The following is a 22,861-nucleotide window of genomic DNA, read 5'->3' on the forward strand; positions in this document are numbered from 1 at the left end:
CACTCTTATAAGATTCCTCACCCCCACAGAAAAACACCTCAGACCAACTTTCTGTACTTCTCATGACCTCAGGAAGAAATAAATGTAAGGAATAAAGTGTGAAATATACACATAAGCCATCTCTAAACTGCCATCTCTGCTTAACAATCATGCTGCAGATTTCCAAAAGCAGCAGGGATAAAATAATATAGTATTAGTAAAATAGGTTTCTTGGGATGCCCGAGAAACCCTAAATTCTTTCTATGACTGTTTCTACGGGAAAAGGTACCAGTTCTAAACAACTGACTTAGTAAATGCACTGCTGGAGCATACTCTGTAAGTAGTCGGCAGCCTGTACTCGGGCAACTGCTAAGCTTAAATAGCTAAAAACTCGCTGGCACCCGCACAGAAGTTCTTGTACATACACTTTACTGTTGGATCCTTTCTATGACACTGACGAAGGCACAATAATTAAGAAAGAATGACAGCCTATAGGAGTATCCTTTGAGGCCTTTCCACCAGCTGGAATCTCAACATCATACTAGGCTTTAGCTACAAGGCTGCCCACACTGGTAGCAGAAAATTGAATTCATGCTTCTGAGCAGTCTCTGAGGCAAAGCATTGATATTTCATAGCAATTCCTATTTTTTTCTTCTTTTCTTACACATGCAGATGAAAAGTCCCCAGTTTTCAGCTGCCAGAACAGCTAAATATTGTCATCATCAGAGAAATTAAATGCTTTTCTCAAAGAAGGAACTGCTCTTTGGAAATTCCTGTGCATCTCAGGGCAAAGGAAAAAACTGTCGTTGACAATTCATCTTTGCTACAGGATGAATGTATTTATCACACATAGCTTTACAGAGCTGAGAACAACTCTAAGCCAGGGTAGCAAGAAAATTCTCAGTTTGGAAAGAGGCATCATGCCTAGTCACTGAACTTCAAAGTTACTCCCACCTCCGTCAACCTACGTGACCTTAGGTAAACCACCTGACATTTCCACACTCCTTCATATTCCATTTCCTTCCTCATGCTGTTCTCTGTCTGGAATGCCTTCCTTGACATCTCCTCCAAGTCTCAAATTCTTATAAAATGCTGTTCTGTGACGTTTTCCCTGATTCCCTTAACCAAGCCAGCTTCTTTCCTACTCATATCTCCACTCTACATTGTCCATACTTCCAATATATCATGTATCACATAACATTACTATTGCATATTTATCATTCTATTTATTTTAGTCTAGTTTATCATGTTATTTTATGGTCATCTTAGGGTATCAGGTTATATGCTACTATTCACATTAGTAGTATTATGAGCACTTACTATGTATCAGGCTCTATATGAATACATTATCCCTGTCATAAAAGCCCTATAAGATGGGTATCATTATTATTACCATTTTTTACAGTTGAAGAAAATAAAAATCAAAAGGGATTATACAAATGATTAGCAGTGGCACTGAGAGTCAAAATAAAGACTATTTTACCATGCTTTTAATCACTATCCTAAAATACTACCTATAAGTAGGAGTAGATAATATTTACTAAGTTCTTACTATGTGTCAGACTCTGTACTATGTGCTCTACATATATTAGCTAATTTGACCCTCAAAAAAGCCTGTGATGTAGAAATCGTGATTATGATTTTCATTTTTTTTTTAATGAATTTAAGGTTCAGAATGGTTAAATGACTTCCCCAAATCAAAGAACTATGGAGGCTGGATTTGAATGTAGGTCATTCACCCCCAGTGCCTGAGCCCTTACCCTGAGTCCTTACTCTATTCCATTAACGGATGGTAGAATTTTTTTTTTTTAACCTTTGAAAGTACTGCACAAGTTTTCAAGAATAATCTATCTGGAAACAGAAAACTGGAAAGTTACCTCTTCTGAGTCCTGCAAATGAGCAAAGTCTAACAAGCCCTGAAGTACTCACCTTAGCACATGTGTGGATCCATTAATGGTTGTGGTTGAACAGGGGACAGTCTGGCCCAGAACGGAAGGTCTTCGGTAGCGTTCATTGTCACAGCAGAGGATGATGAGGAAGGCATGTCTAAAAGACTTATTCAAGAAGGCGTAGAGAAAGGGGTTCAACCCAGAATTGATGTAGCCAAGCCAGAGGAAAGCGGTCCACACCTGCCCAGGGACAGTGTAGTCTACGAATGGATCCACAATATTGGTGACAAAGAATGGAGCCCAGCAGAGGCAGAAGCAACCCATGATGATGCACAGGGTCTTGGCTGCTTTGGTCTCTGTCCTCATGCGATGAGTGCTATGTTGGTCTGCTGGCTGGGGCCTGCCCTCTGAGGGGGCTCCTGCCCGTTGTAACATCTGGATCTGGTGGGCATGCCCCTTAGCTGTGACATAGATGCGATAATAGGCCAGCACCATGAGGAGAAACGGGATGTAGAATGCCACCACAGAGCAGGTGATGGCATAGGGCTTGTTGACCATGAAGATGCAGTATGTAGAGTTAGCGTTCTTGTTGAACTTCCTTTTTTCTATCTGAGAGTTAGAGAGAGAGGGGAAATGAGGAAGGAAGGGAGAAAGGGAAGGAAAAAGTGAACAGGAAGAAGCAGGAGGGGAATGAGAAAAATTGTAAGAAAAGGAAAAGGATAAAAAAGAAGAGAAAAGGAGGGTTTGGAAGGTAGAAAGAAGGGGAGAAGAATAGTGAAGGAAAGGGAAGGATGAATAAAAGAAAAAGGTGAAGGGAAAGGAAATAAAAAAGAAGGTTTATCAGCAAAGCTTTTCTTTTTCTTCTAGTAAGCCTACAGCACATAGAACCATGATAGCAGAAAAGGAATATACTTTTGGCTGCTTTGGGTATTCTTATATCTCAGTATTTCCCATATAAAATTTAGAATCAGCTTATCAATTTCCATAAAAATCTTTTAGAATTTTGATTGGAGTTAGAATAGAATGACTGAGGAAAAATAACAGTTTTTCAATGTTAAGTCTTCCAATTCACAAACATGATAATTCTTTCCCTTTACCTAAGTCTTCTAGAATTTCAGTAATACTTTACATTTTTGTGTAAATATCTTACACATCTTTTATTAGATTAATCCTAAGTATTTCTATTTTTATTCCATTGCAAACAGTACTACATTAAAATTCTTATTCGTAATTGTCTGTTGCTAATACACAGAACTCAGTGAAAATTTTTTGTATATTGGCTATGTATCCAGGAACTTTGTTAAATTAGTAACTAATATTTCATCTTTAGATTCTTCTGAATTTTTTCCATGAATACTCATGTGATCTGCAAATAATGACAATTTCACTTCTTCCTTTCCAGTCTTAATACCATTTGCCTTGCACATTGAACTTGATAAGATCAACAGTACAATACTGAATAAAAGGGGTAATAGTGGACACCATTGTTACAGTCCTGGTTTCAGGAGAGGAGCTTTCAATATTTTACTATTAAGTATGACACTTGCTGTAAGTTTTTTGTCAATGCACTCTATTTGAGAAAGTTCCCTTCTATTCTTAGTTTGATGAACTTATATATACTACCAAATGTAAAATAGATAGCTAGTGGGAAGCAGCTGCATAGCACAGAGAGATCAGCTCAGTGCCTTGTGACCACCTAGAGGGGTGGGATAGGGAGGGTGGGAGGGAGATGCAAGAGGGAGGAGATATGGGGATATATGTATATGTATAGCTGATTCACTTTGGTATAAAGCAGAGACTAACACACCATTGTAAAGCAATTATACGCCAATAAAGATGTTAAAAAAAAAGAATAAATAAAATTTCTGTGTACACTTACACATTCATCATCATAAAAAAAATTATGATTGTATATTGAATTTTGTCAATGCATTTTTGGCAGTAATGAGATGATCATGTGGGTTTTCCCTTCTTTCTTTTATTCATACAGTGAATTACATTGATTGTGTTAAATTCCTGGCATAAACCTCATTTGTATTGGATACTGTGATATACTAGATCCCTCCTAAGAATTGAGACTTTTTTTTCCACCTATAAACTCTGCCTGCTGACAGCTCTTAGTTACCAGCCTTCTCTAGAAATAGTCCTTGGCTGAAGAGAGCTGTGTAACCCAATGACTCTTCCCTTCCGGAGGTCAGCATGCATGCAGTGTGAAGATACACATGAACAGAGATATGTATCATATATATTTTGATACATAACACACTATTTCATTCACTGTGTACACATTTAGTATCTTGTCCTATAGTATTGATATATTGTAAGGTTATAGTATATCCTCCTATTGAACTGACATTTTTAATCATTACAAAATCTCTTTTTATCTAAGTATTACTTGCCTTAAGTCACAGGAATCTAACTCTATATTTCACCTAGGAACAAAGATTCATGATTTGCTAATTCAGTATTTGCAGCAACTTTATAGACCCTAATTACCATGAATAACAAGGATCAACTGTACATGTGTTATGAACATCTGGGTTATGCTAGTTTCCCTCTAGGCAGATTCAATGTGCAAATGAGTAAAAAGATATGAAATGCAATCATAATACCATGGAGCAAATACTAGGCACGTTAACAGTAAGCAGATGCCCCATTCAGTTACATGAAGTAAACAGGGGATGCTTCTATCTCACTCTCACAAATGAACAAAATTCCCTAGGTTATTCTCCTTGAAAGTTCTACGTCAGAAGGTAAGAGTGCTGTACCCTTGTTACAAGTTTTAATGCACAGAAGATTATGCTTCCAAAGGCTTCTCCATTAGGGATTAAGTTTAGCACAAACATAAGAACACAGACTCTGGAGTCCAGTAAGTCTGGGCTTAGATATAGTCACCACCACTCCCTAACAATGTGACTTAACCTCTCTGACCCTCAGTTTCCTGAGGACAATGACAGGATTTACATATACTATTATTGTGAGGCCTGAGCGAGATAATAATGATTAAATTAACACGGGGCTAGGCACACAGTAAGTGTTCAACATTTGTTGGCCATTATAATTATTATTCTACTGGTTATTGGAAATTTGAATCTCATTTCCCCCAAGAATGATAAAAATGAAAGTTTGAAAGAAGAGGGACAGGATTTAAGAAAATATCAATACAGTCTCCCTTGTACGGATCCCCTTTCACTTCTCCACTCCTCTGTGCCCAGCATTTCTTTCAGAAGCCCAAGGAACTCTCGTTCTGACATACCACATGCAAATCGTGGCCCAGCCTTGGTTTGGATATCCTTTCCTGGACAAAGAATACGGCAAGATTAGGGGCTAGGAATGGGATGGAGAGAGGAAGGGGCAGCTCCTACTCTGACTGGTCCTCTTGGGCCAGAGCTCACTCTCAATCTCTCCTCCCCATTCCCCTCCCTACCACAACACGGTCCTGGGATCCATTTTAAAGTGATTGCCTGACAACTTCCTTAGGGAATATACATACCTGCTAATGGATCCAGACCATAGCTTTCGATCTTCATTACAAGTTTGATATTAAAAACATAGTATGTCAGAGCTGGAAACTCTTCATGAGCATCTAGACAGGGCTTGGCAGAAGCCTGGCACCTGTGCCACGTGTTGTTCTCCTGAACCACTGGAAGACACTGTTCCCACTGAGGACCCATGAATTTTCTCATCACAGACTTTCAGGAAGTGGGTCAGGGACGGAGCTGAGCTCAGGGTCCAGTTCTCTCGACTTCTGGCCCAAACATTCTCCAGAAGCCCCCACCTCCTTGACAGGTTTTCTGTGGGTCACTGTAAGCCTCATAGGATCTCAGCATGAAATGAGATGAAGGCCTCTTGGGGCACATCACTTCCCTCAGGCTCTGGAGTATGTCTGCTAAGCTTTGAACACCTGTTTTGCTATTCAATAGCTGTGTGACACTGGGCATGTTACTTCACTTTTTGACCCTGAGTTTTCTCATCTGTGAAATGGGGGAAAAGTATTGTAATTTTCCCAAAGGGATGCTGTAAGGATTATATGTACATAGTGTACTTTCTGGCATGCAGTAAGCTTTTGAAAATGTTAGCCTGCTTTTTTTGTTTGTTATTGTTGTTACTCAGACCGCTATCAGGATCTTTCTTAGAATATCCACCTAACCTGACATTGTTTATTTAGAATCCCAAGCAAACAAAGTTAGTCAGACAGTAAACCAGTGGGGTCTGCACGAGTACTTACCAAATCAATTATGCCAACGTTATTCCAGCCTTGCATTATAGGGAGAAAAGAGATAAACAAGGGGATGACCCAGCAGCCTCCCAGCATTAATGCGATGTGCAGAGGGGTCATCTTGTTCCTATAGACCAAAGGCTGGCAGCAGATGGCATAATACCTGGAGAGGGGATAGGGGGGTGCCAAGGGAAAGGATGGATGAGAGGGAGAAGGAGGGAGCATAATTGATGAGAGAGAAGAGGGGAGAAGGATGAAGGAGAAGGGCAATAAGCAGAGGAGATATTGGGAAAGAGGAAAATTAGAGGGGGAGGTAGAGAATAAAAGTAAGGAAGGAAGAGAAAATAATGGGGGGAAATGGGGTGAGTGGGTAGTAGAGGAAGGGAAGGAGAAGGAGAGAGAAGTGGGAAAAGAACAGAGGAAAGAAAAAAGCAATGGTACAATAAAATGTTATATTGGTCAAAGAGTTTCTACTATTATAAATATAAACTTTAGATCATACATATGAGAACCAGGCATTGGTCCCATATCCCTCTTCCTCTCCCAATATCTGAGAAGCTCAACATATACCTGAGGGTCTTCTCAGTCTCAGACACGGATCCAACACTACCCTCATGCCTGGGCATTTTAAGAGCTTCTGTCCAGCTCTCTGGGCCTCAGTGTCTAGATGTATGCAGTCCTCTCTGATAACAACTTGAGGTGACCCAGGGTTGGCCCTATATCTGAGCTCTAAGAACAGTATCTCAAACTTGTCCCCATCCTCTTGATCACCTACCTATACTGAGGTGATGCTCTAAGTCAGTGTTCTTTAAATTGTGGTCCAAAAATTCCGCCCTTCTCCCCTGCATCAGACTCACCTCAGGAGACCTACTTAAAATGCAGATTCCAAGGATCTCCTGAATTAGAGCCTGTTAGGGAGGAATCTGGAGTTTGCATTTTGACAAGTGGAAGTCATTACTGCTGTTTGCTAGGTATGTCCAGTTCCCCCTTTTGGGCACATGCACTTCCTGACCTCCTTGTGGTTAAGTGGGGCCGAGTGACTTGGCCTCCGAGTCATGAACAGAATTGACATGTGTTACTTCTGGGCTGAACCATTTAACTGTTTCTCTGATGCCAAGAATGTCAAGTTCCAAATATTTCCTGCTCCATCATTTCCTACCTACTGGTAGAGACCATCTCATCCCCATTTATCAGGGTCCGATCTTCTCATGGGACTCTCTGCTCACGCTTTCCTGAGCCCAGATTCTGCCTAGAGTACTAACTTTCTTCTTATCTCCAGAGAGAGGTGCAACTTGCCAAACTCAATGATCTGGTCTTTAACTCCCAGATTGCTCCTTGTATGTTGTTCCAGTCATGGAGATCACTACTTCCATGCCCAGGAAGTTCACTGAACTGGCAACAGGCAAAATACCACGGTAGTTCTATCAGCCATTTGTCTTTGGAAGAGTCAAAGAAAAAATGCATAGAGACAGCCTGGGGGCTAAGTCTATTCTTTAAGATTTTTTCACCATTTAATGATGAGCCACCCCCTTATATCCCTCACTTTATGCAGTTCACTTTGTTAATTTTTACAACCTCTTCCTTTCTTTTCTTAATTCAAAGCATAACTAATAGAACAATGGCTATATTCTTTGAAAAGGTGGTGGTAGGATGAGTTGGGAGAGAGGGTGCAATGAGAAGGAGAGCCTAGTGTTAAAGCATGAGAAGAGCGTGCCTCAGGCGCTGCAAGTGGATTATACCCTTCCCTACAGGGCATCAAAGAGTAGCTAACCATATTGTACCAGGGAGCTCCCTGTGGCCAGCAAGACAGTGGGGTATCCTGATCTGGACCAGAGTATAGAACAACAGACCAAACAATGGGAGAGGGAATTACTCAGGAACTAACTTTCTCTACCTGTAAAACTGACATGGTAGCCAAATCTAACTAAAGCTAACTCAGTAACGGAAGGAACCATGATTAGCTGGAATTCTCTCCACACTCATCACTTATTTAAGAAAGGCAAATTATATCACAGTGGCAAGTTTTCCTTGAATGGCTGTATTAACAATCATCAGAGGTTTACTAACATAGAGCTGATGAATTTGGAGTACATAAAAATATACTTTTTTCTTCAAATTTTGCTCCCTTCCTTATTTCCTGCTAGAGGGCCTAGATTAGATATTGGTTTTGTACATTTACCATTTTTCCTCCTTTTTCTTGGTAATAGCATCCCAAATCCTTTGGGAATTCTCTTCTCTGTTGCTGTCATGTAGCTGGGAAAAAAAATGATGGGACTGACTTTTCCAGCCGGGGAGTGACCCAATCAGACATTTTCCTGGGACTCTGAATGTCATGCAGAGTGATGCAAAAATGGCAAAGTCAGAGAAGGTTCCTCTATTCCCACAGCAGCTTCCTGGTGGGGCTGAGAGTAGCTCCTGCTCCATGGATCTTTGGGCAGTCATGCTCTTGCCCCTTTGGGTCCTCATTCTTTAGCTCTTCCTTCAATTAAATAAGTCACCTCATATTTTCCCACAAAATTTCCTTTTTGCTTAAGTTGATCTTATGTGTGCAAGTGTGTCCCCATCTCCCAAAAGATATGTTGAAATCCAAACCCTCGGTGCCTTGGAATACGGCCTTATTTGGAAATAGGATCTTTAGAGAGGTAATAAAATTAAAATGAGGCCATTAGGGTGGGCCTTAATCCAACATGACTGAAATCCTTTCAAAAAGGGAAAGTTAGACACAGACAGATATGCTCAGTGAGAAGATGGCATTGTGAAGACAGAGGATTGAAATGATGCTTCTACAAGCCAAAGAACACCAAAGATTGCCAGCAAAACAACTGAAGCTAGAAGAGACAAGGAAGAATCCTTTCCCTACAGGTTCAGAGGGAGCAGGGCCCTGCTAACACCTTGATTTCAAACTTCTAGCCTCTAGAACTGTAAGACAATAAATATCCTGTTGTTCCAGACCACCCAGTTTATGGTACTTTGTTATGATAGCCCTAGCAAAAGCTAACAAAGTTGGCTAAAGGCAGCCTTTGTTACTTGCAACCAAAGTACCTTGCCTCAATAAAAATGGTTTTGAATGCCAGATATGTCCTTCATAGATGCTTTGTTCTAAGTAAGAATACCTTTGTTTTTATTCAATATACCTCCAGATCATAGCTCAAATTATAGCATCCCTTCATCTACCAACCCAAAGAAGGCAATCAAGGGATAAGTGAAAAATATTGGGTTGGCCAAAAAGTTAGTTTGGGTTTTTCCATAACATCTTACAGAAAAACCCAAAGGAACTTTTTGGCTAACCCAATAGATATCCCCCCTACCTTTGCTGTATAATTTATAATTTTTGAAGTTTGGAACAGATGTCAAGATATTGGGTAAAGATAAGACTTTAGGAATTTGGGTTGGATCTCCATTGTCATATAAATCTAAAAATTCAAAAAGACAAAGCCAAATTAAACACCTTGCAGGACAGAAGGTATATTTGAGGAAGCAAGATGTTCTTCTGACCTCCATAAGTAGATACGGATGTTTAGAGGATTATGTTGGGAAGACAATAGAATTTACAGAAGAACATGTAGATTATATTCAAAGTATTTGAATACATGGTTATATTGGTGCTCATAACATTTTTATGAAAGCCTTTCTTTCTAAGTCTAACTTGGCAGGGTGACTGTCTGATTCCCATGGCATGATGAATATCCTGTCAACAATAAGAAATCCCCAAGTTCTGCTGTCCAAATGTTCTATGCTTTAATTTGCATTACCCTAGGCTATTAGGAGCTGCTGCTACAGAGAAATAAATAATGGTGACGGGTTTCCTTTTGAAATTCAACTTCAAGGGGAATCCTGTGGATGTAGTACACATGCTACCAATCCCTTATGCATTTACATACATAGTCAGTGCCCTGGACAATGAGTGCTTGCAATAAAGTTCCTTGGACAGCTCATTTCCCAGGGGGCTAAGGTGGGACACAGCCATGGTTTCTTGCACAGAGAGCTGTAGAAAGTTACTCTTGCATGATGTGAGGTGGCTGGACAAGCCTGGGAAAAATCCTTCATTTCCTACCTTAAAAGTTAGCAATAAGTAAAAGGAAAAAAGAATTTCATTTTCTTCAAATTATACCGATTGAATTGTGAATAATAGTAAGGATGAATAAGAAAAATACCAAATTCTGTCTATGTATGTGTTTTACTTAAATCTTCTCCTCTACATCTTCAATCTGGTGCTATATCTTACAGTAAAAATAATATGATTTTTAAGTGGCACGGAGTAGAGAATATAAGGTTTTTATCTGGAGCTCAAATTAGAGCACTCGATTTTATGGGCCCAAGATTCTTACCAAGGCCTTGGCATCCTTGAGACAGCTGCCATAAATAAGCCACCTCATATTCTTCTAATTTCTTTCCTTATATCTTTCCAATCTTTGCTTTCTAGCAAAGGATCTGAAAAATAAACATCCTCTTGAAGGCTGCATTCAAGAGTGTAAATTAAGTATGTGAAAACAAACATCACTCAATAAAATGATTAATAAAAATTGAGTTCTAGGGCTTCCCTGGTGGCGCAGTGGTTGAGAGTCCGCCTGCCGACGCAGGGGAACATGGGTTCGTGCCCTGGTCCGGGAAAATCCCACGTGCCGCGGAGCGGCTAGGCCCGTGAGCCATGGCTGCTGAGTCTGCGCGTCTGGAGCCTGTGTTCCGCAACGGGAGAGGCCACAACAGTGAGAGGCCCGCGTACCGCAAAAAAATAATAATAATAAAATTGAGTTCTAGTGTTAACTGACCCTTAAAATGCTAACTTTTGTCTACAGATCAAGGACCAGATAGAAATCAGAAAACTCGATCTTTACCTATCATGGTTGCTTTTTAATATTTACATTTGGATTATATTACCAGTGCTAACAACAAATATATTTGTCCTATTATGAACTGCCTCCCAAACACATGTACAACACAAATACACAGAAGTAGCTAGTTAAATTTGCAAGTTATTTGGAGTTTAGGCAAAGCACACTTGCTGAGTTAATAATAAGAGTTACTTTTCATTTACTTACCAAGAGGTCTACCTGTATCATCTCATTTGGTCCTCACAACTACTTCTGAAATAGGAACTATAAATGCACCCCTTTCACAGATGAGGAAACAGAAACACAGAAGTGCTAAGATTTGTCCAAGGTCCCACTGGTGGTAAGAACCAAGCTGGGATCTGGCCCAGGCAGCCTGACACAAGGGTCAGAAGGTTAATTTCACTACTATCACTTCACTCTGCCACCTTCCCAAAATCCCCAAGGGATTATTCTAATTCTTTACAAGCCACTTTGGAAACATAAAAACAGTGAATCTCAAAACTTGAAGGATCCTCAAAATCCTGAAATCCCCAAGTCCCCTCTAAAATGAGGTATATCCAAGCCTGCATGAATGCACTAAGGACTGGGAATTCACCAAGTCCTACAACAGTACATTCTAAACTCAAGGCTCTCCTGAAGTTAAAAAGGTCTCCTTCAAAATGGATTTTCTGTAACTTCCAGTTTTACCCTCTGTCTCAATTTAAAATTTCTATCTCTAATTCTTCTTCTGCACAGTACTCCTACAGATATCTGAAGAGAGCTTCTACATTCCTCTTAAGTTTTATTTTCTGCAGGTAAAAATATTCACAGTTGTATTCAACCAGGGTTGATTCTGCATGCCAAAGGATATTTGGTAATGTATGGAGACATATTTTGTTGCCATAACTGGAAAGGGTGATGCTACTGGCAACCAGTGGGTAAAGATCAGGGATGCTGCCAAATGTCTTACAAGGCACAAGACAGCCCCCTACAACAAAGAATCATCTGGTCTACAAGAACAGTAGTGCCACATTTGAGAAACTTCGGTTTAGAGGAGGTGATTTTCACCAACAGCAGGGGCTCTGTGTCCTCTGTATGTTACAGTGTGCCATTCCCTCTTAAGAGTGGGAGCCACAAGGAGAGCATAATACTCTTGGTGTATCCTATACAGACCAGAAAAGAAAGAACGTCACCTTCTATCCTGCCTGCCATAACTTAACACAACCTGTGGGACACCCAGCAGTACAAGACACCTGCACCTTCTCAGAGCTATGATCTAGGACAGGAGGTGAGAAAAGTCTACCCCTAACTGATTTATAAGTTCCAGAGATGTTTGCCTGTTCACAATTGTATCCTCAATGTCTAGTACAATGCTAGATATAGAGTAATGCTCACAAAAGGGCTGAATAAATAGTAAACCCTGAATAACTACCAATTAAAATAAATTACATTAAAATGTGGAACCAGGTTTTTGGGATGTGAAAGGTCATATCTAGTAGAGGGATGGGGAAAGGCTATCTCCAATAAGTGTCTTTTAAGTTGGATTTCAGAGACTGGGCAAGGACAGTGGAGGAGAAAGTATAATCCAGTTGCTATAAAGAGCATGGACAAAGACCTGGACACAGAAATTGTATATATATAAATATATATCCATCTATAAATATACATGCATGAATCCACATACCCATATAAATATAACAGAGTACAAGTTAACTGGATGGTAGAGTGTTTATATGGAAGTAGAAGTAAGCCTCGAAAACTGGCTGAAGGGCAGATTTCAGAGCAGTGGTTCTCCAACATAGTGTGCTTCAGAATCACCTAGAGAGCTTGTTGAAACACCGATTGTAGGCAGATCTTGAATGAGGCCCAAGAATTTGCATTTCTGATACGTTCTCAAGTGATGTTGCTGCTGGTGGTTTGGAGATCACACTTTGAGAACTACTGTCTTAGAGGAGTGCTATACTCGGAGGAATCACCAAAAGTTCTTTTTGAACTGGAAAATGTCCATCACAATCAACACTGCTCTACCAAAGGAGCTGAATTACAACAAACTCAAGAGACAGAGTGGTTGGTTCACAGGCTAGGTGGATAGTATTCATCAGAAAAACCAATTCTGTCTCATCTCAGGACTAATCTATTAGGTCTGTTCTCTAGACTTCCATTGGACAATTGGCATTCTTTTTTAACTAGAAAACTTTTACACAGTGGTTAAGTAAATGTTCAAATGACAAGTGAGGTTCCAGATGGTCAGGATTAACTAAAATGTAGCAAGGATATTTACAAAGTAATATCTTATGCAAAACAGTTCTAACTATTGCTCACAAAACTCCATTAAAACCCACTTTGGTAGACCAGCCATCAGCTTCCCCAACCACAGCCATGTGTAAATGTGTGAGCAAATTGCTTTTAAATGTCTCTGGGGACACAATTTACTTTGACAACTCTTAGAAGGCAGTCATGTATTTTAAGTTCCATGCTAATCTCTTCCCCACTCTACCTGCAATTAAGGAAAATTCTTCCTCCTCACTTCCTGCCCTCCCAAGCACAGTGAAGGCAGAAAGAGCAAACAGAACAACCTGGAACCCTAGACTCTCAGAATCAGAGGAGATTTTAGCAGTCATCGTACGTTTTTGCATCTGGGTACCAACTCTGTGGTCTTGGGATCAGCTACTTAACCTCTCCAAGATTCAGTTTCCTCATCTGTAAAGTGGAGATCATTATGTCCAGCTCATTGACTGGCTGTGGGAATTGATGAAATAATACGTTTAAAACTTAGGAAGTTCCTGGCACATAAAGCTTAATAAATAGCAATTACTATTTTTATTCTCAGACCCTCTGATCTTATATGTATACATATACTTATTTCATGCATGTTACTGTAAACAAAGTTAAATACATTTTGGAACCAGGGACTCTAAATTATTTAACAAATAAAATAGAAGCCACTGGGTTCAAAATCTCTCTTAGTAGTTGATTCTAAGAAACAAAAGGTAAATGAGTTGGTCCCTAAAGGTGAATGGAAACGATAAGACCATACTGGCTACAATCAAAGGGGTTGATTAGATGTAGTATCCTCTCATAGACTTAATCCAGGCCCAGTTCTTCTAACTGAGATGGCTGAAGACAGCATCCTGGGTGATCACTGAGCCCAAATTTCCAATCAAGATCAGCTAAAGACCCCTCCCACCCCCCAGGCCTGAGTGAGCCAGAGCCCCCTGATCAGCTGCTACTTTAACCCGGTCCTGTCTGGGTGGGGAACAGACACCCTCAGGTGACCTAGATGTAAAGGCAGGGCCAAATCCAAAGCTGAACCCCAGGAGCTCTGCGAACAAAGAAGAGAAAGGGAAATTTCTCGCAGAAGGCTCAGGAGCAGCGGATTAAATCTCCACAATCAACTTGATGTACGCTGCATCTCTAGAATACCTGAATAGACAACAAATCATCCCAAAATTGAGTCAGTGCACTTTGGGAGCAACTGTAGACTTCGGGTTTGCTTTCTGCATCTAATTTGTTTCTGATTTTATGTTTATCTTAGTTTAGTATTTAGAGCTTATTATCATTGGTAGATTTGTTTACTAATTTGGTTGCTCTCTTCCTTTTTATATATATATATATTTTTTCCTTTTTCTCTTTTTGTGAGTGTGTATGTGTATGCTTCTTTGTGTGATTTTTCTCACTATAGCTTTGCTTTTACCACTTATCCTAGGGTTCTGTCTGTCCTTTTTTTTTTTTTTTAAGCATAGTTTTAGCACTTGCTATCATTGGTGGATTTGTTTATTGGCTTGGCTGCTCTCTTCTTTCTTTTTATTACTCTTTTATTTTTTTATTATTATTATTTTTTTGTGGTACGCGGGCCTCTTACTGCTGCGGCCTCCCGTGTTGCGGAACACAGGCTCTGGATGCGTAGGCCCAGTGGCCATGGCCCACAGGCCCAGCCGCTCTGCGACATGCAGGATCCTCCCGGACCGGGGCACAAACCCACGTCCCCCACATCGGCAGGTGGACTCCCAACCACTGTGCCACCGGGAAGCCCTATTTTTTGTATTTTTAATAATATTCTTTTATTTTAATAACATTTTTAAATTTATTTATTTATTTTTCTTTCGTTCTCTTTTTTCTCCCTTTTCTTTATGAGCCATGTGGCTGACAGGGCCTTGGTGCTCCGGTCAGGTGTCAGGCCTGAGCCTCTGAGGTGGGAGAGCCGAGTTCATGACATTGGTCCACCAGAGACCTCCCAGCCCCATGCAATATCAATCAGCGAGAACTCTCCCAGATCTCCAACTAAATGCTAAGACCTGGCTCCACTCAACGGCCAGCAAGCTGCAGTGCTGGACACCCCATGCCAAACAACTACAAGACAGGAACAAAATCCGACCCATTTGCAGAGAGACTGCCTAAAATCATAATAAGTCCACAGACACCCCAAAACACACCACCAGACGTGGTCCTCCTCATAAGAAAGACAAGATCCAGCCTCATCCATCACAACACAGGCACCAGTCCCTTCCACCAGGAAGCCTACACAACCCACTGAACCTACCTTACCCACTAGGGGCAGACACCAAAAACAACAGGAACTACGAACCTGCAGCCTGTGAAAAGGAGACCCCAAATGCAATAAATTAAGCAAAATGAGAAGACAGAGAAATACAGAGCAGATGAAGAAGCACGGTAAAAACCAACCAGACCAAACAAATGAAGAGGAAACAGGAAGTCTACCTGAAAAAGAATTCAGAGTAATAATAGTAAAGATATCCAAAATCTTGGAAATAGAATGGAGAAAATACAAGAAACATTTAACAAGGACCTAGAAGAACTAAAGAGCAAACAAACAATGATGAACAAAACAATAAATGAAATTAAAAATTCTCTAGAAGGAATCAATAGTGGAATAACTGAGACGGAAGAACAGATAAGTGACCTGGAAGATAAAACAGTGGAAATAGCTACCGCAGAGCAGAATAAAGAAAAAAGAATGAAAAGAATTCAGGAAAGTCTCAGAGACCTCTGGGACAACATTAAATGCACCAACATTTGAATTATAGGGGTCCCAGAAGAAGAAGAGAAAAAGAAAGGGACTGAGAAAATATTTGAAGAAATTATAGTTAAAAACTTCCCTAATATGGGGGAAAGGAAATAGTCAACCAAGTCCAGGAAGTGCAGAGAGTCCCATACAGGATAAATCCAAGGAGAAACATGCCAAGACACATATTAATCAAACTATCAAAAATTAAATACAAAGAAAAAATATTAAAAGCAGCAAGGGAAAAATAACAAATAACATACAAGGGAATCTCCATAAGGTTAACAGCTGATCTTTCAGCAGAAACTCTGCAGAGTCTCCCTCTGCCAGAAGGGAGTGGCAGGACATATTTAAAGTGATGAAAGGGAAAAGTCTACAACCAAGTTTATTCTACTCAGCAAGGGTCTCCTTCAGATTCGATGGAGAAATTAAAACCTTTACAGACAAGCAAAAGCTAAGCAAATTCAGCACCACCAAACCAGGTTTACAACAAATGGTAAATGAACTTCTCTAGGCAAGAAACACAAGGGAAGGAAAAGACCTACAATAACAAACCCAAAGCAATTAAGAAAATATGAATAGGAGCATACATATTGATAACTACCTTAAATGTAAATGGATTAAATGCTCCAACCAAATGATATATACTGGCTGAATGGATACAAATACAAGACCCATATATATGCTGTCTACAAGAAACCCAACTCAGACCTAGGGACACATATAGACTGAAAGTGAAGGGGATGGAAAAAGATATTCCATGCAAATGGAAATCAAAAGAAAGCTAGAGTAGCAATTCTCATATCACACAAAATACACTTTTTAAAATAAAGACTATTACAAGAGACAAAGAAGAACACTACAGAATGATCAAGGGATCAATCCAAGAAGAAGAAGATATAACAACTGTAAACATTTATGCACCCAACATAGGAGCACTTCAATTCATAAGGCAAATGCTAACATCCATAAAAGGGGAAATCGACAGAAACACAATCATGGTAGATGACTTTAACACCCCACTTTAACCAATGGATAGACTATCCAAAATAAAAATAAATAAGGAAACACAAGCTTTAAATGATACATTAAACAAGATGGACATGTAGGACATTCTGTCCAAAAACAACAGAATATACTTTCTTCTCAAGTGCTCATGGAATTCTCTAGGACAGATCATATCTTGGGTCACAAATCAAGCCTTGGTAAACATAAGAAACTTGAAATCATATCAACTATCTTTTCCGACCACAACGCTATGAGACTAGATATCAATTACAGGAAAAAATCTGTAAAAAATACAAACACGTGGAGGCTAAATAATACACTAATAACCAAGAGAACACTGAAGAAATCAAAAAATACCTAGAAACAAATGACAATGAATACCCGATGACCCAAAACTTATGGAATGCAGCAAAAGCAATTCCATTGTATTGTTTATAGCAATACGATCCTACCTCAAGAAACAAGAAAAATCTCAAATAAACAACCTAACCTTACACCTAAAGCAATTAGAGAAAGAAGAACAAAAAAATCCCAAAGATAGCAGAAGGAAAGAAACCATAAAGATCAGATCAGAAATAAATGTAAAAGAAATGAAGGAAATGATAGCAACAATCAATAAAACTAAAAGCTGGTTCTTTAAGAAGATAAACAAAATTGATAAACCATTAGCCAGACTCATCAACAAAAAAAGGGAGAAGACTCAAATCAATTGAATTAGAAATGATAAAGGAGAAGTAACAACTGACACTGCAGAAATACAAAGGATCATGAGAGATTATTACAAGCAACTATATGCCAATAAAATGGAAAACCTGGAAGAAATGTACAAATTCTTAGAAAAGCACAACCTTCCAAGACTGAACCAGGAAGAAATAGAAAATATAAACAGACCAATCACAAGCACTGAAATTGAAACTGTGATTAAAAATCTTCCAAGAAACAAAAGCCCAGGACCAGATGGCTTCACAGGCAAATTCTATCAAACATTTAGAGAAGAGCTAAAACCTATCATTCTCAAGCTCTTCCAAAATATAGCAGAGGGAGGAACACTCCCAAACTCATTCTACGAGGCCACCATCACCCTGATACCAAAACCAGACAAAGATGTGACAAAAAAAAGAAAACTATATGCCAATATCAATGATGAACATAGATGCAAAAATCCTCAACAGAATACTAGCAAATATAAGCCAACAGCACATTAAAAGGATCATACACCATGATCAAGTGGGGTTTATTCCAGGAATGCAAGGATTCTTCAATGTATGCAAATCAATCAATGTGATAAACCATATTAACAAACTGAAGGAGAAAAACCATATGATCATCTCAATTGATGCAGAAAAGGCTTTCGACAAATTTCAACACCCATTTATGAGAAAAACCCTCCAGAAAGTAGGCATAGAGGGAAGTTACCTCAACATAATAAAGGCCATATATGACAACCCTACAGTCAACATCGTTCTCAACAGTGAAAAACGGAAAGCATTTCCTCTAAGATCAGGAACAAGACAAGGTTGTCCACTCTCACCGCTATTATTCAACACAGTTTTGGAAGCTCTAGCCACGGCAATCAGAGAAGATAAAGAAATAAAAGGGACCCAAATTGGAAAAGAAGAAGTTAAGCTGTCACTGTTTGAGAATCTGTCACTGTTAGAGAATCTGAAAGATGTTAACAGAAAACTACTAGAGCTAATCAATGAATTTGGTAAAGTAGTAGGATACAAAATTAATGCACAGAAATCTCTTGCATTCCTATACACTAATGATGAAAAATCTGAAAGAGAAATTAAGGAAACACTCCCATTTACCACTGCAACAAAAAGAATAAAATACCTAGGAATAAACCTACCTAAGGAGACAAAAGACCTGTATGCAGAAAACTAAAAGACACTGATGAAAGAAATTAAAGATGATACAAACAGATGGAGAGATATACCATGTTCTTGTATTGGAAGAATCAACATTGTGAAAATGACTGTACTACCCAAAGCAATCTATAGATTCAATGCAGTCCCTGTCAAACTACCAATGGCATTTTTCAGAGAACTAGAAGAAAAAATTTCACAATTTGTATGAAACACAAAAGACCCTGAATAGCCAAAACAATCTTGAGAAAGAAAAACGGAGCTGGAGGAATCAGGCTCCCTGACTTCAGACTATACTACAAAGGTACAGTAATCAAGACAGTATGGTACTGGCACAAAAACAGAAATACAGATCAATGGAACAGGATAGAAAGTCCAGAGATAAACCCACACACCTATGGTCACCTTATCTTTGATAAAGGAGGCAAGAATATATAGTGGAGAAAAGAAAGCCTCTTCAATAAGTGGTGGTGAGAAAACTGGACAGCTACATGTAAAAGAATGAAATTAGAACACTCCCTAATACCATACACAAAATTAAACTCAAAACGGATTAAAGACCTAAATGTAAGGCCAGACACCATCAAACTCTTAGAGTAAAACATAGGTAGAATACTCTATGACATAAATCACAGCAAGATCCTTTTTTACCCACCTCCTAGAGAAATGGAAATAAAAACAAAAATAAACAAATGGGACCTAATGAAACTTCAAAGCTTTTGCACAGCAAAGGAAACCATAAACAAGACGAAAAGACAACCCTCAGAACGGGAGAAAATATTTGCAAATGAAGCAGCTGACAAAGTATTAATCTCCAAAACATACAAGCAACTCATGCACCTCAATATCAAAAAAGCAAACAACCCAATCCAAAAATGGGCAGAAGACCTAAATAGACATTTCTCCAAAGAAGATATACAGATTGCCAACAAACACATGAAAGAATGCTCAACATCATTAATCATTAGAGAAATGAAAATCAAAACTACAATGAGGTATCATCTCACACAGGTCAGAATGGCCATCATCAAAAGATCTACAAACAATAAATGCTGGAGTGGGTGTGGAGAAAAGGGAACCATCTTGCACTGTAGGTGGGAATGTAAATTGATACAGCCACTATGGAGAACAGTATGGAAGTTCCTTAAAAATCTACAAATAGAACTACCATATGACTCAGCAATCCCACTACTGGGCCTATACCCTGAGAAAACCATAATTCAAAAAGAGTCATGTACCAAAATGTTCATTGCAGCTCTATTTACAATAGCCAGGACATGGAAGCAACCTAAGTGTCCATCGACAGATGAATGGATAAAGAAGATGTGGCACATACATACAATGGAATATTACTCAGCCATAAAGAGAAACGAAATTGAGTTATTTGTATGTAGTGAGGTGGATGGACCTAGAGTCTGTCATACAGAGTGAAGTAAGTCAGAAAGAGAAAAACAAATACTGTATGCTAACACATATATATGGAATCTGAAAAAAAATGGTTCTGAAGAACCTAGGGGCAGGACAGGAATAAAGACGTAGAGAATGGACTTGCGGACACGGGGAGGGAGAAGGGTAAGCTGGGACGAAGTGAGAGAGTGGCATGGACATATATACACTACCAAATGTAAAACAGATAGCTAGTGGGAAGCAGCTACATAGCACAGGGAGATCAGCTCGGTGCTTTGTGAACACTTAGAGGGGTGGGATAGGGAGGGTGGGAGGGGGGGAGACGCAAGAGGGAAGAGATATGGGGATATATGTATATGTACAACTGATTCACTTTCTTATAAAGCAGAAACTAACACACCATTGTAAAGCAATTATACTCCAATAAAGATGTTAAATAAGAAAAAAAAAAAAAAAAGGATGGCCACTTCTCTCATCCAGAGGTAAGGCATCTGCCCCCTTCCCACAGGGCTGCCCTGAGACTTGTTTGACCAACAGAGTACATTGGAAGTGTTGTATGCCAGTCCGAGGCCCAACTGTTAAGAGGACCCTTGGTTTCTCAGAGCCAGGAGCTGTTACATAAAAAATCTAGCATGCATCAACATGAGATCATGAATAGGGACCAAAGGGGAGAGACTCCCTTCTGTCAGAGATATAGATTGGTTCTCCATCTCTGTCCTGGTTTTTTTGTTTTTTGGGGGGGTTTTGTTGGCCATGCCACGTGACTTGCAGGATCTTAGTTCCCCAACCAGGGAGTGAACCCAGGCCCCAGCTGTGAAAGAGCCAAGTCCTAACCACTGGACTGCCAGGGAACTCCATCCTCGTTTTTTATAGTACCTTGGAGATATCTGTGACATAGCATTTTTCTAACTGTAATAATTATCCACTTCCTTCTCTGCTACAATTACTACTATTCCTACTATACACACCACCTATTTTTTGAGAACATATTCTGTGTCAGAAGTATATTCTACATTATATCTAATTCCTACAGCAACTCTGCAAGGCAACATTCAACATCCACATTTTAAATATAAGGAAACTGAGGCCCAGAGAATTTAATCCATTTGCCCAACATCACACAGCCAGGATATGGTAAAACTGGGACTTAAACCTACATTTGCCAAAGTCCATGCCGTAGTAATGCTGACAAAAAGCAAGGCTAGACAGAAGTAACCCTATCTAGGAAGAGGAAGGAAAGTATGCAGTGCCCTTTAAGCTTTTTTAGCTGAGGACACAAGAAAAAAGACATATTTAAAGATTAACCTGATAGATAAGATAATACACAGGAATAATAACTAAGAAGCTACTGCAATAATCCGAAATGGGATGAAAAAATGTATAAAGAGGAGGAAGATGGGTTTGAAAGATATTTATGAAAATATAGCTATGACTTGGCATCCAGCTGGTCATGGTAAATAAATTAAAGATGTCCTCAGAGAATTACCTTTAAATGACTAAAAGTTGACTAATAAATGCACCTTTGATGTACAAAGTGGAAAAGGATATCTGTTTACGATGGAAATTTCCATTCTGAGCACACTGGGTTTGAGAAGACAGAAAGATGCTTAAGGCAAGATGTCGAACAGGCAGCTAGCTGTTCAACAGAGGCAGAGGACCCAGCATGGGACAAGACTGCAGGAGAGATGAGGGCAGGCAAGCAAAGCCACAGGATGGGTGAGGTCTCCAAAAAAGAGAAGGGAGATACCCAGGGCTGGAAGGCTGAGGGTCTAACCTTGAAGGACACTCAGCTATGCAAATAGGAAGAAAAAGACAAGTATCAGTGTCTAGGAAGGCACCCACAAGAGTCACCAGGAATTTGCATTGGGAAAGGGAAACAATAATGGAATAACTGTAGTTAACATTTATTGAATGCTTACTAGTTGCCACATACTAGTTTAAGTTCTTTGCATATAATCAGTAATTTAGTCTTCACAAACTCCAAATGGAATATACTATAATTAATACAATTTTGCCGATGAGAAGATTAAACTCAGAGAATTTCAATAACTTCCTTAAGATCATACAGTTGGTAACTGGTCAATCTGGGATTGAATCCAGGAAACCTAGCACCCCAGGCCTCGTTCTTATATATCTATATATCAAGATTTCTAAAAGGGGAGAAAAGCTAACACTAAAGTCATATCAAACCACAAGTCACATCTGAGAGCATTCTATGCTCAGCTAAACATGCCTGGAGCAGCTACAGGGGATCTGTAAGAAGAACACAGAAACAGATGAGATAAAGGCTGACTCTCAAGGAGCTGGTAGTCTAGGGTGAGACAGATAAATAAACCAATTATTAAAATGAGTGATAACTGCTATGTTAATATTTAACATTCTATGGGAGCTCAGAGAAAGAAATAACAAATTTTCTTTGGGAATGAAGCTCAGCCAGTTAGTGGAGAAGGTGAGTATTGAAGAAGGGTGGATGGTCCACCAGGAAAAGAAAAGAAACTCAAGATACAGGTGCAACATGGAATTACGAGGAAACACACCATACTCAGGAAATGATAACAGACCACTCATGGGTGGGAGTAGAGATACGAAAGACAAAGACTGAGGATAATTCTGGGGAAAGGACTGAAAGATAAGCTAAGAATTTAGCCTATATTTGA

At 39.4% G+C, this 22,861-nt stretch overlaps 1 protein-coding gene across 1 annotated transcript in view; it reads right to left on the bottom strand.

Moving 5' to 3' along the window:
- Positions 1 to 22,861, bottom strand: part of HTR4 (5-hydroxytryptamine receptor 4) — a 215,071-nt gene that overhangs the window by 62,160 nt on the left and 130,050 nt on the right. The window contains exons 5-6 of the mRNA XM_060296416.2: positions 6,097 to 6,250; positions 1,909 to 2,477 (exon numbers count right to left, since the gene is read on the bottom strand). Of these exons, the coding sequence (XP_060152399.1) occupies positions 1,909 to 2,477; positions 6,097 to 6,250 (723 nt within the window). The remainder of the gene's footprint in view (positions 1 to 1,908; positions 2,478 to 6,096; positions 6,251 to 22,861) is intronic.

This window comes from Globicephala melas, chromosome 3 (assembly GCF_963455315.2).
Source record: "Globicephala melas chromosome 3, mGloMel1.2, whole genome shotgun sequence".
NCBI classification, from domain to species: Eukaryota; Metazoa; Chordata; class Mammalia; order Artiodactyla; family Delphinidae; genus Globicephala; species Globicephala melas.